This window comes from Varanus komodoensis, unplaced genomic scaffold, assembly GCF_004798865.1.
Source record: "Varanus komodoensis strain SLA01 unplaced genomic scaffold, ASM479886v1 scaffold1, whole genome shotgun sequence".
In the NCBI taxonomy this organism is placed as follows: Eukaryota; Metazoa; Chordata; class Lepidosauria; order Squamata; family Varanidae; genus Varanus; species Varanus komodoensis.
The window spans coordinates 49,549,664-49,570,872 of record NW_025335268.1 but is presented as its reverse complement, the minus strand read 5'-3'; the positions used below and the strand labels follow the sequence as shown (position 1 = coordinate 49,570,872).

At 40.8% G+C, this 21,209-nt stretch overlaps 1 protein-coding gene across 6 annotated transcripts in view; it reads right to left on the bottom strand.

The window, feature by feature from the left end:
* ECHDC1 (ethylmalonyl-CoA decarboxylase 1) overlaps nt 1-17,293 on the bottom strand; it is a 37,032-nt gene extending 19,739 nt beyond the window's left edge. Inside the window, exons 1-4 of one of the 6 annotated variants that reach the window (XM_044424976.1) lie at nt 15,180-15,233; nt 7,825-7,991; nt 3,835-4,056; nt 1,459-1,601 (exon numbers count right to left, since the gene is read on the bottom strand). In XM_044424976.1, coding sequence (XP_044280911.1) covers nt 1,459-1,601; nt 3,835-4,056; nt 7,825-7,991; nt 15,180-15,202 — 555 coding nt within the window. In that variant the 5' untranslated portion in view covers nt 15,203-15,233. Of the gene's footprint in view, nt 1-1,458; nt 1,602-3,834; nt 4,057-4,771; nt 5,491-6,955; nt 6,975-7,824; nt 7,992-15,179; nt 15,234-15,974; nt 16,042-17,059; nt 17,180-17,238 lie in introns of those variants that run through there. The other 5 variants (XM_044424984.1, XM_044424992.1, XM_044425001.1 and 2 more) reach the window with 5 other exon arrangements.
* Nucleotides 17,294-21,209: the final 3,916 nt, after the last annotated feature.

Sequence of the window (21,209 nt, the reverse complement as noted above, 5' to 3'; positions counted from 1 at the left end):
TGAAGGGAAAAAATGAATGGATGCGTCCGTCTTTCACAACAGGAAAAAAACTAAAGGCAAGAGAGAACCAAGAATTCTAAGACAGACAGGGCTATTATTTCTGAGATATTTAGAAATCACTCTAATATTTCAATACAAATAAAAACCAGCCATCACTGCATTTCAACACCAAAGAAACAATTCAGTCAAAGCTAAATCCAAATGGGTACAGAAAGGAAAAAACTGAAAAAACTATGGATAACTCTTCCATTGTACTCAGTGAGTCAAGTCCTTCTTTTGGCTGGATTGGGTCCATTAATTTTTACATGCCCACCAAAATTATTTTGGAAGCTTGTTTTTGGTAAATGGAATTCATCAATATCAAGTCCCAAAAGACACACTTTCAAAATGCCAGAACAAGCCTGTTGCTGAGGAAGAGCTTTGACCTAATTAGGCTAAATTTATGCCTATTTCTATGGTTGTATGTACACTGTATTTTAATTTTACCATGTTCTGTGGTTATTGTTATTTTTATCTGTTTCACACACACACACAGAATGAACCACCCAGAGAGCCTTCAGCTATGGGGTGGCATACAAATGTGATAGATAGATTTCTCATCTTTGCAAACTGGACTTGGGAAAGTAGGAGCAGAATCATACTGAAGCCAGTTCTGAGAGCAAGACTTGAACCAGTCACCATCATAAACAAAAGCAGCCATCTCTTTCACCCTCAGTTCCAGGAAATTTACAGATCCCAGGAAAGTCCAAGTATGTTTAAGCATTAGCTTGAAAATCATTTCTACTTGCCAAAGAAAACTGATAAATATCTGCTGGGACTAAGGGGAGCAGCAAGCTCAATACTGGTAATTTCTGCCTGACACTAGTAGGCTTATTCAGAAATCTATCCCCTTGTAAGACCTATTTCCAAGCCGGCATAGGATTGACGCTCTAGAGATACACTAACAGAAGCTTATTTCTTCTAAGTTTTGTTCCATTCAGGTGCATGGTGCTTACTCCAAGCTAAGTAGGTACATTTCAGTTTAAAGAGCTTTTTTACAACAGCAGATTCACTCCACTTTGATTTTTCTCATTAACAGAACTCCATGTGAAAGAAAACAAGCCTCTTTAACATCTTGGTAAAGTAAACATGCTTATCATCCTACCTGCAAAGTGCCTTATTCTTAAAGAGTAAAGAAAAGTAGTTGTTGGTTGGTTTGGTTTTAGCAAGTGAAACTTGGGAAATTTGGGTAATAAATCCAGTGTCTCAGTGCCACACTTACAATGTGTCATTCGTTTCTGGAATGCTGACAACTTGCTCAGCATAAATACATAAAATGGAATAATTCGTATCTGCTATTATAAATAAATATTTCTCTTACTGTAATATCTGCAGCACAGTGGTTTTACAATCATATTTTCTAAGGAATAGTTCAGAACTTTAAAGAGTGCATGGAAAGCAATTTCTGGTATCACTTGCCTGAGGGCTGGACAACGCCCTGACTGCATTCAGATCAGATCCGGAACAAAAAGTGTTTCCTGCCCCATGGATGATAAGCCCTTTTCCATCCTTCCAGTTTTCCAGTTCAGAAATCCGTTCCTGTAGTTCTATCATCATTGTTCCTGCAATTAAGGGAAGAAAGAGCTGAGGGACATCTTCAGCAAGTTGCTTTATAATAAAAATAAGAGCACTGAAAAAGGTTATGCTGTTACCATCTAGCCTAGTTTTAAAAGCTTTATAATTCAACCCCCTTCAACTCACATGCAGCAAAGTTGAAAAGGTTTATCTGCCTTCCAAAGCTAGGTGCCCTCTAAAAGTTTTGCACTAAAATGGCTGGCGCTCATACCCACTAGTCATGGAGGCTGGGGCTGATGGAGGTTGAATTCCAAAACATCTGAGGACATCATGTTGGAGAAACCCGTTTTAGCTCAAGGGGCAGGGGGAAGGCCAGAGAATTTGAAGCCAACACAACCATGGGTGACATCCCTACATCATGTGATGTGGAGGTTACTTGCCATCTATAGCAGGCAACTCTTTTGGGGTTCTGGAGAGCATGCCACACAAAAATGCTATTTTAAAATGAGAGCCAGTGTGGCCTTGTTGTTCGAGTGTTTGAAAGGGATGCAGGAGATCCAGAGTTTGGTCTCCACTTTTCCGTGAAGACTTTGAGCCATTCACAGACTTTGAGACCTCACAAAGTTGCTGTTATTGTTATTGTTAAGATAAAATGGACAGGAGGCAAACTTCGCAATTCACCTTAGACTGCTTACAAGAGGAAAAAAAGTGGGATGTAAATGTAATCATATTAATATTAATGATGGTGGGGGAGGGGTAAAAGATCCTGTTCAAATGTTGATCACGCAAAGAATAGCATTTGTTAGGCTGCATTAGCCCCATCTATTTCTTCTTGGCAAATAGTCTCCAGGGAAATGATGGTGGGAGAAAAGTGCTCAGCCATCCTGTGTGCTGAATCTGGTTTGGTACCACAGAGAGAAAGGAGAAAGCAAAATGGCAAGACATCCATAGCCTTTCCTCATATTTAAAACGGGCACCACACTCTCTAGTCTCAAAACATGTTGGACATGAGCTACTCTCTTATCTTCTATTATTCCCTACTAGATAGACTTTTCACCAACACTCTAGTTTTAAACATGCCGAGTCACTTTCCTCAGAGGTTCGGATGCAACAATCATAATTTACATCTTCCTAAGTTTACAACTTGACTATTCTAGCAATGCAGGATGATGCTTTGGGTCACACATACTATTTTCTTTGCAAAGTGAGGAATTAAAGTATCTCAGCGAAACATGAGTATGATACAAAACATAATAGGGCACCCCAGCAACAGCAGCCCGCCTCTGTCAGCAGAATAGATGGGGATTGGGCAATCTTCTTCCCACATACAATTTCCTTCATGCCCTCAAAATGTGTTCAAAATCAGATCTAGGGGATGCAGCGAACTGCACGAGGAAGAACATTAACACCTGAGTGAGGTATTATTATTATTGTTATTGGTAGCTCAGCTGTTGCCAACAAGGGACCACTGGGAGAATGGTAACCACTACAGAAAGATGCTCACGCTAATTCCAATGCCCTTGCTCTGGAAGTCTGCGAATTAAAACACTTTCCAGAATCAATTTGTGAGAAATCTTTTATTCAGTCTGCCTTTCAGTGGCAATCATGAGATCATAATCTAGCTATATTTATATACTGAAAAATGTCATATATCCTGCTGAACACTTGCAGATTTAGGGCAAGACCAGGTTATGAACTTAAATAAAACAATAAATATATAAGAGGTTGCGTCTTGACCTTTTCATACTTAAAAGTGGATCCAGTGGAATCAATGTTACTTAAGTTAGTCCAGTCTAAACATGACTATGTTGGATCCAACATGACAGCTGTAAATAACAAAGAACTCGGGCATACATTTATGAAATGGCCTTCCCTGTGATATTTTCCACACTAGGCAAAGTTTTTTCTTTCTCCCAGGCATTTCATAGGCTTAGGTTTTATATTCTGTGGCTTTTCTTATATATCTCTTATATTTATATATTTCTGAACTGTTCATATTTTTTCTTTTATACGTTTATAAAATGCTCAAAGCATTTAAGTAAATGACAGATTAGAAACAGAGTGAATCTTTAATTAATATGAGTAAAAGTTCCCAAATAGTTTTCACCTATGTTTTTTCTAAAGTCTAATGCATCAAATGTTATTATAGAGGCCCTATCAAGACCCATATAGCATGCTGTGATTAAAAGCTAAGTGTTCTTACTGCTGATAGTACATGTTACAGTGTTATTTTTGTCTTTGCATATACCTGAAAGAAAAATATATCAACATTATTAATACCTGTAAATGCATTCATAAACTTTGTGTTATTCAGTGTAAGTGTCCCTATGCCATCATCTTCTTTTGAAAGGCTGACAGATCCACCAGTGAACTGCTGGAGCTTTTTCTTTATTGCATCCTCCTGAAATCCGTGGTTATGATCATAGAGAGACATAGATCTTTGCAGCATAAACTTGCCTCTAGTAATTGGATGGGCACTCTTCCATAATAAAGTGGTCATTTCTGGAAAAAACACACAGAAAAAGTTAATCCAGGTTTATGTCTCTCATGTTCTTGTTTGGAACCTACCTTGAGAATGCATGTTTCTACTCCACCCACATCATCAAGTATCTGATTCAAATTAACAGTCACAAAAGAACCATTGACAGAGACGAACAGACAAATGTGAGACGTGCAAGTTAAGCACTGGAGCTCATTAGAAAAGAAACACGAACTCTCCTGTGTAAGAAGCAGAGGGCAGCGAATAAACATGTTTGCATGAGCAAGCATCGTGGTTCATTGCTCCCTGGCTTTCAACAGCTGGGACAAACTTGAATTTTGGCAGAGGAGAATACAAGGCTGCTTTAGCAATTTATGGACTGTATTTTTACCCAAAAGCCTGCTTTGAAGTGCTTTACATTATCCAACAGAATTTAAACACAAACTCCTCTTACAAGTTCCTAGAGGGCTGTGGGCAGCTGCAGCCAATCCATGCCTGATGCTCTGCATCTAGCCATCTCAGCGCAACGTACATCACGATCATGCCGCAGGCAAATCCTTTCTGCATAATCCCAACATCCAGACACAGACCACCCCTTCTTTAACTCAGGGACCCCTTTGGTAGTCTGCCTGTGGTTTTGTCACTGTGATGAGGTCCAGACTAGGCTCAAGTCCCATTCTCCTAAGTGATTCTGCTTCTACCTCTTTTCTTCCCTTGCCCCCACAACCACACTCTCACCTTTTGGGATGTCCTTTGCTTCTTATGGATTGCCCTTCTAGTCAGGTTTCCTCTCCAGGATTAACTGCCTGTTTTTCCATCTTGCCAAATGTTGCTGGTGCTCACTGTTGCTACAGGTATTTCTATTCTTGATGCAGCACTTGGTGGCCCACAACTAGGCCCAAGATTGCTGCATTGGTTCTGATCTTCAAGTTACAATGTTCATGACTTGCCCTCAGAAGAATTTTGCCAAGTAGAAAGTCAGTGTGGTATAGTGGTTAGACTTGAGACTATGTCTGGGGAGATGCAGGTACTGGATGAACCTGAGCCAGTTGTGCGAGTCCTCTCTTTGTCTCACCCTTCGTCTTGCAACCTACTCTAAACTTACAAAGTTGTTGTACTGAAAACTATGGAGGAACATTGGTACCACCCTGAGCCCCTTGAAGAAAAGGTGAGATATAAATGCAAACAGCAGCAGCAGGGCTTATGAGACAGGACTCTCTAGACCAGTAACCCAGGGAGTTATGAACAAAGGCATATGTATATGCTCAGGCATCACAGTAAGAGTGACACGTGTTACCTGCTTCTGGTATCACCAGAACAAGCATCCTTTGAGCCCAAGACTCAACACCTTACTTAGAGCATTTCCATTACTGAGAATTCAAGTCCATTCTCTGTGGCAGAACCAAGACAAATTTTCATTAGAATTAGACTAACACAGCAACAAAGGTCCGCTATTTTTTTTTTTTTCAGTCTTGTATGAAATCCTTACTGCAAATGTTTCTAGGCATCCAAATGCAGTTTGGAAACTATGTTTAATCATAAGAATAATAAACAATGTTTTCAGTTAAAAGAAGTGAAAGGGGGACAAATTTAAACCAATGTCCCCTAAAGCACTTCCTGCTAACTCCTACATTGTTCCAGAAGGTCCCAAAGATCCCTAGCCCTGCAGCAATGGCAAGCCTAATCCAAGAACAGCTGTTTCATTTATGGAACCCCATTCATGGAATGTACAATCCAAGTCAGAATTTCCTCAACTTCTCTAAACAAGATTATTATATGTAAGGCTATAGAGTCTCTTGATACACAAAGGTTATCTGGCTTTCAAACAGCATCACTAAGGTATTTCTATCACAGGGACTGAAAATGGACATTACATCCAGAGACATGGTAAGTCACACAGGATTTGGTCTGTTTTTTACTTTTTTCTAGTCACCATTTACTATGAATGCAGAGGAAAAGGATCCAGATTATAATATTTCTAAAGCTTAGTTGGAAAAAATTGTAATGTTTGTGAGCAAGACAGACATGGGTTTAAATTCTCCACCAAACCAGGGGGGAGTTTTAATGAGCTCTCATTTTATTTTTATTTGAGGTATATTAATATTTGATGTAAAATGAAGCTCTTGATTTATAGAATATATGGCATTTGATTTTATGAGTTGGGTAATATAAATAGCTAATTAGCATCCAGTCTGCCCAATGCTGATGGATAATGGGAGTCATAGGCTATCACCATCTAGAGGGTCACGGGTTCCCCACTTCTGCTGTATCCTTTGCTGAATTCTGGAGGGTTTTTCTTAAACCAAGCACAGCCTAATAACCTAATTCAGATGCATGACTCCTCCCACATTCCATTTCAAGATTATTAACCTGCAGACCAGAGCTTTTTCATCTTTCCTAGTATGAACAATTTGTACTTGTCTTTGCATATCCTGCTATAGAATTTGGGTAATTAGCTTTGATCACGTACCAACAGGTAACTATCCTATGTACATTCCAAGTAAAAGCATGTCACCTAGGAAATATACATTCATAGTATTTCTGGAATTAATATTCTGGGTGAGTTTGCATGACACAGCAACCAACCTGTAAATAACCCTATGGAGTGAGGGTAGTTTATGGATCAGACATTCAGGTTCGCTATGTGTTGTCCCCCACCCCTTGGTCCTCCAGGAAGAATTCCAAGGTACTTCAAGGCTGAAGCTGATTCATGACTGCGTATTTCCCTATCAAAAACAGATGCAGGGACTTACCAGGTTTTCATTAGCAAAATGAAATACTGTCATCAGACATGCTCATGAAAAAGAGGTGGCCTTATGATCTTCATTTTCCCCAGGTGCTAGACCTAAACAAAGCCCTAAACTGGACCTAAAATAAGGAAAAGGTGGGGACACAACAAACTATGAGGTAAACTCCAAATACCTTGAGGATCTCACTGTGGTGGGGAGTCATCATCCCCTTTAGCAAGCAAAGATCCCTTGAGGTTTGCTTTCTGTTCACACCTTGACAGCTGTTAAATGAATGCAAAATTCCAAAATAACCTATTTGCAAGTTCTTGCAGACAACGCTATTGGTTGCAACTTGGCAGCACAAATTTAACAGAACATTGCTGAGGCAAGTCTTTCAGTCCTGGAAAATCAACCAAAAATATTTGCCCATATTGCTGCATAAATTCACACAGACACATATTTGTGGTGAGGAATAAACCACTGACAGCCCCTCCAATGTGCTGCTTGGGCACTTTGGACATGTGAAAGTGATCTCCAAACAACCCAACAAAAGCATGGAAAGCTACAGTGAGTGCAAAAAGCTAATTGTCACAGGTAGGAAGGGCAAGACAGTGTTGGTTGCCCCAAAGCTTTATGTTTTAAATATTGTAAGCCACCTAGTACGCATATGAATGAATGAATGAATGAATGAATAGGCATTTGGGCACTTAAAGCAGCAAGTTTTGCCACTGTTACTGAGCAGTTCACATACTGCTCCTCTGTACATATAGCAGGATTGGTCGCCCAGGTTTTGTCAACGCAACAACTTAGTGTAGGTCCAACAACCCCCACAAGAAGCTTGGGTTCTTAGGGTGGCTTATTGACCACAAACAAACCATCCTGCAGAAAGTATCTGTGTTCACATAACATGGTAACTTCTGGCAATTTAAACATGTTAAGTTCATCTAGGAGCATTGCCTTTCAGGATTAAAGCATTACCTAATAACATTTCTGAGCCTGTAGCAAAAAGGAGAAGACAATGCGGACAGGTGCCTTTGTTCTTCTGAGGATATATATACTTACTTGAGAACAAATGTTGAGTTCTATGAGGAAAATTGGAATGTCTTCTATTTCCAGTATTTTGCTCTTTCATATTTAAATAATTTCTTATCAGCTCCCATGTGTGTCTCACAACAAAGGAATTTCTCCAACAATTAATTATTCTTCTTTCCAAAGTTATCAGCTTTGTTCTTTGGGAAGCAATAAATTTTCCTGATTACTTGCCAGGTTTACTGAGCCACATTCCCTTAACTCTTAAACAGAATGTTAACTTCTCTTTTGTAGGTCTTGTCTCATATTTTTACAATATTTTATTTTCACTTAGTAGCATAATAACTTGTACAGGTATACCATGTAACAGTTATTCCTTCTTTCCCAATCTTCTTAACTGAAACAATTTTTCTTTTTTTTCCCTGTGTTTAACTGGGAACATATTCTAGTTTTCCATATCAAACTCCTTAGTTCAGTCAAAAGTCACAGCATGTCAGCATAAATATTTCTCTCAGAAATGCTTCAATGAAATCAATTCAATCTTCATAGGATAATGCATGTTACTATAGCATTTATTTCCCTATGAAGAGTATCAACTTACAAAAGAGATATACTTGTAAGAAAAATGTAGAAGACCATTTTTTAATAAGTTCAGAACTTACACAATACCAGCAGTACCTTTTTCCTCACTCTTGAAGAAACAAAATTGCAACTGCTACTCAATAAGCCCTCCTTCTAAGATGTATGGATTGCCCTTCTTGAAATTTGCAAGAGGACTTTCACCAAGAGGACAGAATAAAATTGTTTTCTGCTGTTCCAAGACTTGAACTGATGAGTATAAAATTACAGGACAGATTTCAACTAAACTTCTGGATGTTGCCATCTGTACACAGTGGAACTGAGTGCTTCAGAAGGCTGTTGGTTCACCTTCAAATAGAGGTTATGAAGAGCTACTGGATGGTCACCTACCAGGAATGGTGTAGCAATGGACTTCCTGCACTGACAGCAGATAACTTTTGACGTCTCTCCCAATTCTGTGAATCTATTGTTCAACTTGTCTGGTTATTTGATTTGCTGCTTACTGTTTAAAATGCCTTTATTGCCTGGACACTGCTCTGAGATAAGCAGGGAGTCTTTTACTCCTGCATAAATAAGTGAACACTAAAAACACTGAGGAATATATTTTAAGGTGTAGATAAACATTGTACAAAACCTAATGTCCCTTCTAATTATTTCTCCAATATAAAAGTGATTTATTTATCCAAGTTGGACAACCTGTGGCTCTCCCGGTTTTGTTAGCTTGAACTTCCCATCACACCCAGCTAATAAGGCCAAAGTCAGGGAGCTGGAGCGCAGCAGCAACTGAAGGGCTCCTGGCTCCTGGATCCTCCCTCCCAACGCTACCCCATTTCAAGTGCATCTGCCAGATTTTTTTAGATCCGAAAGGCCATACTAACACAAATGGGTAGAAGGAAGGAGGATACTGGGAAAATCTGGTCCCCATTACATTTGAGAAAGGCAAGCCAGTGGCCTCCATATGTTTTGAGCAGTTCTTCCCAAAATCCTGGGCCATGGGTTTAAACTCCAGGTTGTTTGACATCAGAAAATCCAGAGTTCCAGGTCCAGGTATCACCCCGAACAACACCCAGTCAAAGACTCCTTGGGTTGTGATCAGAACAGATGCACGCACAGGAACAAGCACACCTGCACTCAGCATGCAAATCTGGCTAATGTTACTCTGGCTCAAAAATATGCTGCAAAGCATCCTAAGCTGGTATCTGGCAAAGCTCCCACATCACTGCAAGGGACATGCCCTATAGCATCCAAGTACTGGAAGTCATCTACTTTTTATTGTTCTGAACAGTGATTATATTAGAACCTACAGGACACTGGCTTCAATTCCCTACCATAATAACTAAAAGAAAATGCTTCCGTTTTAGACAAATAAAAACTAAAATGGGCAAAGGCAATTTTTATCATTCAATTTTATTTTTAAACTATTCATTTAAGTTAAACAAAGGGAGTATAAATCACCAGAATTATATCCATGCTCTTCATTATTTTCCTTTTTTCTAACTTGTCATAGATTTCATTTCCCTAATTTGATCTTTCTCTATTTTCCCCAAATATTGTTTTTATTGAAATATTCAATTTTTGGATGGCAGAGCAACTGTTTTCCAATTTAAATTGAATCAATTTGTTCTATCCTTTCAATGCCCCATGCTGACAAGCCTTCTTCAACATGGTGCCCTCTAGACGTAGCACAATCTGTCATAACCTGCTAACTGATAAATTGTGTAGCCCTATACATCTGGAAGACACCAGGTTGAAGGAGGTTGATGTATTTAAAGTGGTTAAAGACAGGGAAGCAACCAAAGTGGCAAACTACCTCCCTTTTATTTTGGAAAAGGTCCACTATGACTTGGAGGCAGAACAACTACAAGGTTGGCCCCAATCAATATATCCCCTTTCAACCTCCTCCCGAACCTCCAGCAAGTCATCTGGGGGAAAAAACCCCCCACTGTTTTTCAGCAGCAACACTAACAACTTTCCCTCCAGATTTATAAGCCTAACTAAAAAGACATTTTGAGTTCAGCTGAAAGTTGGAGATAGATGGCAGATAAGTGACACACACAATATCTCATTTAAATGTCAATAAATTCCAAAACAGAAGCTAAAAACATAAGAAATTTAAATCCCACTTTTCAACCCTGAACACAAGTCAGCAATAATGGAAAGGTTTTAGGTAATTTCCAAGAAGCTGTTCCAGTATAAGACTTTTGGCAGGTTTTCAAATAATATTTGAAATAATAAATGTGTCAGCCTTTTATCTTGTATGTGGCCAATTGCCGCATGCTATATGGAGTGATGGAAAGACCAAGAAACAAAGTCCAGTGAATGCCACTGTAACTGTCACTGGCTTGTTTCAACAGAACTGCTGAAAGCATCCCTGTTAGGAATGTGACAGTAGTGCTTAAAGACACAGCAAAATCAGCTTCTGTCTGAAGCAGACAAGCAGTGGATCCACATCTTAGATTATAGATAAGGTTATGGCAAATACTGAAATGTTTTATTGCCTTGATGCAGTCACATCAGTAAGACAAGACAAGCCAGCCAAGTCAACAAAGACACTCCATACAGCCAAGCATTTCTTTTTCTTCCACCATCCCACCAAGCTACAAGCAGATGGCACATTCCTTCTAACACTAAGAATTTAGGCTTGATAGGTCAGCTTCAGAATTTGCATGTTCCGGAGATGTCATCTCCAGGATGGGCATATTGACCACAAGCATGGATAGGAAACCTCAGGCCTATAGCACAAATCAAACAAGTCTCTTAACTTTTTTCTGGGATCCTATTTGCTTCCCAAAATTTCCCAACTCAACCTATTATAGTACCATATTTAAAACACATGGTACCCAACCTGGGGGAGCAGGGAAGAGAGCACTTCCATTTTGCTGGGGGTTTTGTGCAATCTTCAGCACTTCATTGCCAGGCTGCTCACACACAGCTTCTCTGGTCCACAACTTAGACCAGGTTCATAGTTAAGCTCTAGCATAGTTTACCATAGGCAACCAAGAGCTGCATGTAAACAGGCAAATTAGTAAAATGTTAAAAAGCTTGTTAACCTAAGGTAAACTACTGAAGAAAAATACAACACAGTAGATTGGGTGGATTGTAACATACAGCAACAGAAGAGATGACAAAGAATACGGGAGGTGTTTTTGCCTACAACTCCCATAGCTAGCACCGCCATTAGTGAGGGCTGAAGTGGAGAGGGGGCACTGCAAACTAAACATCTGGAGGACCATATGCTGCCCACATGTAGAATAAGGAGATCATAGTCCATTTGTATTATGGTTTATCATGATGGTTGGGCTAGCTCTCCAACATGTTCCTCCAGTCAGCCTCTTCCCACCTTAGGGACTAAGAGGTAAGGCTAGAAAGTTATTCAGAACCTACTGTTGGCAAACTTGAGGTCTCAAGTTGAGAAGTGCAAGCCCTCATCACAATAGCCCCTCTAGCCATGCCCATCCATGCAGAGTCCACAACTTCAGGCAGCAGCATCAATCCCAGTCAGTAAACTAGTTCTAGAACTTTTTTTTATCTGTACCAAAAACAGATCTTTGGTAAAGCTAATGGGTCTTAATTGTCCATTCAAGAGCAAGACACTTCAAAATGCTTGGAATTACAACAGGAAATAATATATTGTTGCTAGAAACATCCATTTCCCTCTGCTACTGTGAAGATTATGACTCAGCTCAGAGGAAACAGGAAAGCCTGATTCAGTCATAGCATCCTTGCTAATCAAGATGTGCCCTACAAGCCCTAAATCTACTACAACATGAAAGGGGAAGAGCTCTTCTGTAGCTGGAAGATACACACTATAAGCTACCTGTGAGGTTGTGGTTGCTTTCACACAGACACTGGGTGGATGCTCTGCGCCATATGCATATAATGAGTGTGCCTGGCATTCAGCATTGCAAGAACAAGTCTGATAAGCATAGTTCCCACTCCCTCTTTTCCTTGCCGACAGGCATTGGAATCTGGCACTACAATGAAATCCTCTCAACCCACTTTCATTGAATGTGCGGAAGAAATCTGTTAGGGGCTACCATCTCCTCTATTGCCTAGGAGAGCTGGGAACCCCACTGTGATGAATCAAGACAGCCCCATTCTCCAGTCTACATTGCCCCCTCAGCCTTGTCATCTATTCCTTCATCTGGCTGCATGCTGCACCAGGGGGCCTGCTCATTACAGCAGACAAAAGCGGGGAGGGCAGATTAAAGGACAAGTGGAAGAACAGCAAGGGAAGCATGGACATCTTATGTGCTGGCACATCAGAGGATTTTAACTTCCACAGACTACAAAAGAAAGGAAATGAAGCACTAGAACAAAAAGATGACATACCAAATACCAAGCTGTTAAAGACACTGGATGTCGGCTAGCTTTCAGTGGCAGAACAGTCCTTAAGAGCAACTAGCAATGAATTTTAATATTTTTTCTTTTCATCACACACTAAACTCATACTTTTAATCATTTTCAAAGATAAAACTGATGTCCCAAATAAGCCAATCACCTTGCAAGACAGTCTATTGGTTTTCTCTCCCTCCAAGCAGATCATAACAAAGGCTTCCAATTGAAGTCTTTATTTTGTTAAAGATGACCAGCTATACTAGTTTTGTGATACAAAGGAAAGTATTCAATAACAAAGGAAGCAAGATAAGTTAGAATACTGGCCATTAGGGCAATGTGGCTTAATAATACAAAACCTATTCTAAGCTGAATTACTGCCCTCCCATGAAAACAAAAAAACAAAACCAAAAACAAAAGCTACCTGCACCTTCCAAGGTTAATCCTGCTGTTATCAACTGGAATATTTTATGCTTCTCAGCTGGTCCACCCTCTTGACCTGATGCCAAGTGATCGGATGACTGATGTTAGGCATATCCCCTTGTACACCAGCTTGTTCACTAAACTTTCCCACAGAGTTGGAAATAGTCTGATTTTCAGCAAATGCCTTGCTTATCTTTGTTAAATCCACTGAGAATTCCAGCCCCTCTGAATTCTCAGCTGAATTTCCCAACCCCCTCATTTTAATCAGAAATTTAATACTTCCTACAAGGGTTGTTGATTCAAGTAGGAGTGGCCCAATCCCTCATCTATTCAGAGAGATTCAGAGTCCATCAATATCTATTAAGAGAAAATGACAGAGCAATTATGCAAAACTAGGAGGAAAACAATTGGTTTTTACCCACTACCACCACAGATGTTTAAGACTACTTTTCTCCCCCAAACTGGCAAAGCAGTTTTCCAGGCAGCCTGTGCCATTTGTCCATTATAAAATGCTAAACTTCCTGATAGCACTCAAGAATTCATATTTACAAATATGTATCACTTTTCTACTCATTATTTATATCTAAGAGTCTTGAAACATATACAAAATGTGGACTTATCAAATCTTTATCACAGCTCTTTTCTTCAAAGAGTCTCCATTTGACATCCACTGATAATTCAAATTGAAAGAGCGAAAGTTTCAAGATAAGAATTGTTTGGGGTTTTTAAAGAATTTTAGCAAAGAACAAGAACAGTGAAAACATTTTCATCACTGTGTATCAGAAATAGGTCATAATCCAAAGAACTAAGTCAGTTTGTATAGAGAGAAGAAAGTATAAATGATAGACATGCATTTCAATAATTACAAATTGCAATCTTAACAATAAAACTTCAGGCAACCCTTACCTGCATATGCATGCACAACTTAAGAGCTTGGTTTGCATTTAACAGCAAACCCCAGTATGAGCTGAATATCTGTTGTTACTGAATCCTTTGTTTTTGTGGATTACAACCCATAGTTAAACTGTAATGCATGGTTAGTGCATAACATCTCACAAGTCAACAATAGTGCTCAACTCAACCTATACTGTGGGTTGTCATTACCTTCAAACAATGTGAGGGTTCACAATACAATAAAGTCAAGATTAGGTATGGATTGTTTAACTTATGGTTAAGTTATGGTTAAGCTACAGCAACTGGGTTCAGATGTCATTGATTTCAGAGGATGAATATCCGTAAGTGACAGGCACACACTGAAGCAAATCATGAGTTAATTAAACAAAGCTTAAACAGCTTTGCTTAATTATGCTTCACTATTGGACTATGATCTATGGACTGTTTTAACCATGGATTGCTGTTATTTGCCAATCCAGAACAATGGGTTCTTCCAGAGTTGTCTCACTGGAAGGCAGAAGCTGCAGGCAAAAACAGAACCCCAAGTCCCTGAAAAAATGAGCCACTCTACATGACAACTATCTCACCACAAGGCATCTGAAATTTAGGGAAGGAATGAGTGAAGGAGGAAGAAAACAACCAAGGAATTAAGAAAACAAACCACTGTTTGTTTGATCATCTGCCAGATAAATGCTGGGAAAGGCAACAAACCATGGGTTAATTTTAAGTGAAAATCAATACAGTCCTATAATACGGAGCTGAGTGAATAACTTTTTCTTCCTTAAACCCAAGTCCTGATCCCCATGCTACCTCATATGATACTTTCTGAACTTAGGGAATATGATCTTGTGTGCATCTTCAGTCACAATCTTGGCAGTCATATAAACTAAAAGATGAAGAAAGAAGAGTTCTTGTTCACATGTTTCTTCCATCCTCCCCCACAACCTTTTCATATTTTGGATATTTCTTCACATGACTGTTCAAAACATTTAAAAATAAGATTCTAGGAAGAATGTACACTTACTGTGAAAAATGCCCTATACTAAGACTGAAGAATACCTTGACTTCTTGAGGTTAGAAAACAGTTGTGAATAGAGACAGCTATAAGGCAAGACAACACCCCAGTTCAGAATACTCACATTACTTAAGAAACTTACATCTCTCTATGCACATAGCTCATTCAATGGGGCAATGAGAGGTGAACAACTTATTCCAATAGGAAGCAGATATAAAACTGTGTTTCTGTATGTGTATGGTTGACAGATATGGTCAGACAGATATGTGTTTGAACATAATTTGTGCATAGATAGGTTCCCCTCTGCCAACCTGCTTCAAATATATTTAGAAATATAGTGGCTTTTCAAGTTCTGATGGCTTAAAAAGAGAAATAAGCATTCATAGCATAGCACAGCACATTTGGACATAATCAATGCTGTATGGATTAAACTGGCAGGTATTTTGGTAATAAAAGACAAGATGGGAATTTCTTGTTCAACAGTGATTAGCATTCTATGCACATTCCAGATTGACATTTCACTGTCAAACTGGAATCTTATCTTCACACATAAGCTTTAGGAAAGGAGATTGGTCTGAGCCCCAAAATATGCTTGAAAGAAACCAGTCTTTGTATAACCAATCTTCATTGGTTATAAGCACTCAAATCTGGAGGCTTTACAGGCATCCTCTGCAAGGAGGGTGAAGCAATAGAGACACACACCTCCTCTTCCCCCTGCCCTGCAGCCTCTTTGCTCCGTGTAGCTGCAACACTTCGGAGAGGGAGGGAAGAAGGCTGGAGAGGGCAGGGCACAATTGATCCCCTTCCCACCAAATGTCTCCTTTACCAAAATCAAGTTCCCAGCATTGGATTGCAGCCAGCACTTGGCTGTGAGGTAGATAGGGAGAGGGGGCAGAGTTCCATTTCCCTTCTCTGAGGTCAGAACATTGTCTCAAACCTTGGACTGGGGAATCTGAAATATTCAATCATCTCTCAGATTCTGTCTAGGAGCCAGAACACTGTTCCTTCCAATTAGAAAGAAGAAAGGAAAGTTAGTATGAGTAAACAGGGAAAGTATGATGCAATCCATTCCACATTTACTTCTATGCCAGTGGAACTTCCACATAAACAAGCAAATCAAGACTGAGAAAAATATTTTTACTATTAGATTGCATTTATACCTTTCCTTTCATCATCTTACAAGGAACTGAAAATGGCGTATAAGCTTCCTCCCCCTCCAGTTTATTTTCACATCAACCCTGTATGGTAGGTTAGGCCGAAAATCTATGACTGTCACAAAGTCACCCAGTGAACTTCGCAGCTGAGTGGGAAACAGAACTGGATCTCCCAAGTCCTGGTCCAACACTCTATCCAACACTATGCCATGTTATGAGGCCATGAAATGTAATTAATGCAGTGTCAATCTTATGCAACATTGGCAGTAAGTCCCATTGAATTCAACTGTGGTTTCTCCAAGACAAGTACATTTAGGATCAAAAATGAAAATACAAAAATAAGGAGTACTAGGGAAGGACCAAAGCCCCCAAACCATATCTTAACTTGAGCTAAGGCTAATCCTGAGAATGATTCCTCTGAGCATGTAAAAACACAATCGAATGACCTGTATCAAATAACCTTCTATGGGATCTGCACAAACTTGCTGCATAATCCTTTGTAAGCTGACCAGAGACTTTTTAGTAATGGGACGGCATAGACAAACTTTAAATAAAATAATCGAAATAATAAATAGAATAATTCTACATATAACACTGTGGCAGACAAATAAGCGAAAGGGAAACACGATGAACCTATACTCCCTTTAGGTTCACAGCGTCCCATTGGTTTCCTTTGCCCACTAGGCACAGGTTACAGTAACCATCTTAGCTATGCCCAATTAGGGGGTAGTCCTATTGATTTCAAAGAGGCTCACCCTCAGGTGTATGCGTATAGGATTACAACCTTCATAATTAAGCGCGACTTCCATGATTAATTCAAAGAGAAAAGCAAGAAAAAGCACGACAATGAAAGGAAGAGCTTAATTACAAGAGACGAGGAAGAAAGCCCGCAGGAATGGGACCAGTGCCCACTTTTCCCGGCAAGGTTCCCGCAACATAAAGGCTATGCGAGGAGGGAAAACTCCGAAGTGTTTCGGTCCTCGTGCTCTCACCGGGGAAGCGAGAGGCTAACCCGAGCAGGCCCGGGCCCGAGCCGGGAATACCAACCTGCTTCCCGCAGCACTAGGGCACGCTGCAGCTTCCCGGCAGGCGGTAACCTCCGTGCCGCAGCCAAAGCCGTCCCCCGGACAACGGGCACCCTGCGTCAGAGATCCGGGGCCGCAGGAGCGGCGGCGAAAAGCTGGTTTTACGTACAGTGGGGGAAGACCTAGCAAAGCTGCTCGCACACCCGCGAAGAAGAAAGGAGGGCTCTGCTCTTTTAAGATCCTTTCTACTCGAACAAATCAAACGGGAGGATTCTTAATTACTGCGATCATCGGAAAACGATGGGTTTTAAGTCGAATGCAAGGTGCTGCGTTTTCCATGCAAATGTCGTGCTGGTCTCTCTCTCTCTCTCTCTCTCTCTCTCTCTCTCTCTCTCTCTCTCTCTCTCTCTCTCTCACACACACACACACACACACACACACACACACACACCCTCCTCCTCCTCGCAGTAGCCTCACCTTGTACTATGCAAGCATGTACTATGCAAGCATGCTATCTGTTGCAGCAAACCCATCAAAAAGGCTTGGAGGTATCTTAAAGACTTAACACATTTATTCTGGCATAAACTCGTAAGCACAGCCCATTCCAGCAGATCCGTGATTTATAGAGACACACCGGGGAATTGGCATATCTCGTCGATCAGCAACCGAAAGGCGAGAAGGGAGGGCAGGGTTAAGGTTACCATTGGTACCATTCAAAAAATGTTGTTGCATAGTAATGCAGACATCACTGAAATCATGAGTCACTAGTGCTATATTGCATTTACATCCCACCTGTTTTGTGAGGAGCCCAAGGAGGCTTGCTTAGCTCCATTTTTGCCTCACAGCAACAACCCTTTGAGCTAGGTGGGTTGAGAGTGAGCTCGAGTAAGAACGTGGCCCAACGTCACCCAGGAAGCTGCTACAACCGGATCTCCTAGGTCCCCAGTCCAGAACTCTTAACCATCACACTCTGTAGGGTCTCCTGTGTTGAATAACATATGCAGTGTGGCTTGTAAAACAAAACTAAAGTCCTTAGTCAAAGTAGAGGAAATAGAGCTTGATAAATAGCATTTAGCAATCTCCTGTTGATATCTGCCTTGAATTTCCTTTGTTCAGGAGTAGCCAACTTAGGGAGCAATCCTGTGGTCCCTAGACAGCATCTGAGGGGCTAGAAGATATTTTGGAGGTTAGGGACAGCCATCTGACCTCATAGCTGGAACTCAGAGCTCTTCTCTCCCGCTCTGGTGGCCCGTGCAGCCAGGATCAAAAGGCACCTGCTGCTTCCCCAAAGTTAGAAATGCAGCCTCGAAGAGCAGGGAAATAGAATTTCTGGTGAGCAGGAGGGAGGCACTGTCCTGATTCCTCTCACCCTTCTTTTCTCCCTCCCTCTTCCATGTTCCAGCTAGTCAAGAAAAAAAAAAAACCCATCTAGTACATAAACCACTGAATTGAGGGAATACATTTATTTATTTATTTTTCAATTTATATCCTGCCTTTTTCCTACAAAGGGCTCAAGGCAGCTTACATCATTTTCCTCCTCCATCTTATCCCCACAACAACCCTGTGAGGTATGTTGGGCTGAGAGTCTGTGACTGGCCCAAAGTCACCCAGTTGGCTCCATGGCTGAGTGGGATCTAGAACCCAGATCGCCTGAGTCCCAGTCCCATGCTCTTAACCACTACATCACACTGGCTCACACTGTACACCACTACATGCATCATAATAGGTTCATGCTCCTAAAGCTATTGACCAAATGTCTTGAGAGAATGAACACACAGAAATGACACATGGTCAAAGCCGTGTCATTTCCCAGTCTTCTCCCACTGATTTCTGTCCAGATAATTTGGGCCACAACTCCCAGAGTTCCTAACCATTGGACATGTTGGCCAGAGCTAAGATAAACCAAAGCCCCAAACCAGGCTGCATTGGAGGGGATGTCAACAAATAAAGGAGGGTGCGTGCAAGCCTTCATAAAATCACTGACAATCTGAAAAGTTTAGTTGCATCACCCTGTTGCAGCCAAAACCCAGAAGGGTCTTGAGGCTTCTGAAAGACTAATGGATTTATTACAGCACAACTAGACATGAACTTTTACTCTTGAGCTGCAGCTGTACATGCTTACAGTGGTGGCAGTGATGGGAAATAAAAAATGAACTCCAAGAAAACAAAATGCAGAAATTTCAGAATGGGACAACACAGTATTAGAAGTGGCCATTCAGAAAATCATTGTTCTTGATGGGGGTGTTAACTAATCAACACAGGTAGCATGGTTATGATGCTTTTGGAAACCCATCTATTCCAATTCAAGCTGCAGGTGATTGCATTAAACTCTGGATGAATCCTAACCCAGTAGTCTCTACTGGCCCACGTTGAAATCTTTTTGGTCCACACCAATCATGTTACAGTCCAATGACGGACAGTCCAGGAGCCTGAAATGTCCTTTCACTGCTTTTTGTGCTGTACCATTTAAACAGAATCTCTGGCCCTCCAACTGTAGTATTCCAATTCCAATAAGCCCCAGACAGCTTGGCCAATGGATGTGTTGAGCCTCATGATCCAGCAACATCTGCCCAAATTTCCCAGCCTTGCTTTAGTTGGTAATGCATGTTCAGCTGAAAAATCAATAGCCCCGTATCTGGAAGTAAGCCCCACTTAAGTCAGTGCAATTTACTTCTAAGCAGATAGGCACAGGATTTCCCTGTCAAGTAACTTTGGAAAAGGTTATGCCAGCAACAGATCCAAGTAACAAAACTTGGATAATTGTTGGTTGCCGTCAATCAATGTAGTGTGCTTCAGGCAGTATGCTGCCACCTTGTGGCAAAATGGGCAACAACTAGTTAAAATCATGAAGATGTTGAATAATCGTTTTGGATAGAACCAGCAGCCTGAAAAGTTTTTTCAAGTGTAGCTTTTCTTGAGCAAACATACTGCCTCCACTTCTTTTGGCCAACAATATCACGGCAGCACTGTCAAGACTTAGGACAACCTGAAATCTTTAGAAGCCACTAAAATACAGGGCAGATAAACCTTGGACAAAGTTGGATCATTAATCTTTCAGTTAAGGGATGCTGTTGGCTGGGTCCCTTTAAAACTGACCATATCAATTCCCAAAGTAGGTTCCTGCTGCAAAGATTACTCATTTTTTGGAAACAGAGCCTGGTTCACCCTCACCATTGGGTGCTGTGTTCATTCTTAGTTTTAATGTATGAGTGCAGAGTGGTCAACCTGGTATTTGCATGCAATCACCTAAACAAGGAGGGACTGCAGGTGGTGCAGTGGTTTAAACTGCTCAGCTGCTGGGCTGGTTGATCGAAAGGTCCCTGGTTCGAATCTGCACAAGGGGTGAGTTCCCATTGCTCCGTCCCAGCCCCTGCCAACCTTGCAGTTCGAAAGCATGTAAATGCAAGTAGATAAAAAGGTACCACTTTGGTGGGCAGGTAACAGCGTTCTGTGCACTTTGGTGTTTAGTCATGCCGGCCACATGACCACAGAGTCTGTTTGTGGACAAACACTGGCTCCCTTGGCTAGGAAACGGAGATGAGCACCGCCCCCTAGAGTCAGGCATGACTGGACTTAATGTCAAGGGGAAACTTTTACCTAAACAAGACAACATTGATTTATTCAGTTTTTACAGTGCAAATCACCTTGGAAGGGAGATAGAACTGGTCTGAGAATCTCCCATTATCTGTTTCCCATAAGATAACCAGTACTTAAGTAACTAACCACCGGCAGCACTTTTGGGTTTGTGGGTTCACCATCACAGTCTTCTGCTGCACATCAGGTTCTGTGAGTCAAAGATGAGGAATGATGAAAATGTGTTCCCTTTTAGCCCTGTGAAAAACAATGGCCCTACTAATGCTGCAGCAGGAGTGCAAACTTCCCAGAAGGTCCAAAATACAGCCTTTCTCTTTTAGTTAAGTGTACCAAGATAATACTTTGCTGATGTACTAAAAGTTATTTGGGGGAATGAGGAGTGAAGCTAGATAAATTAGT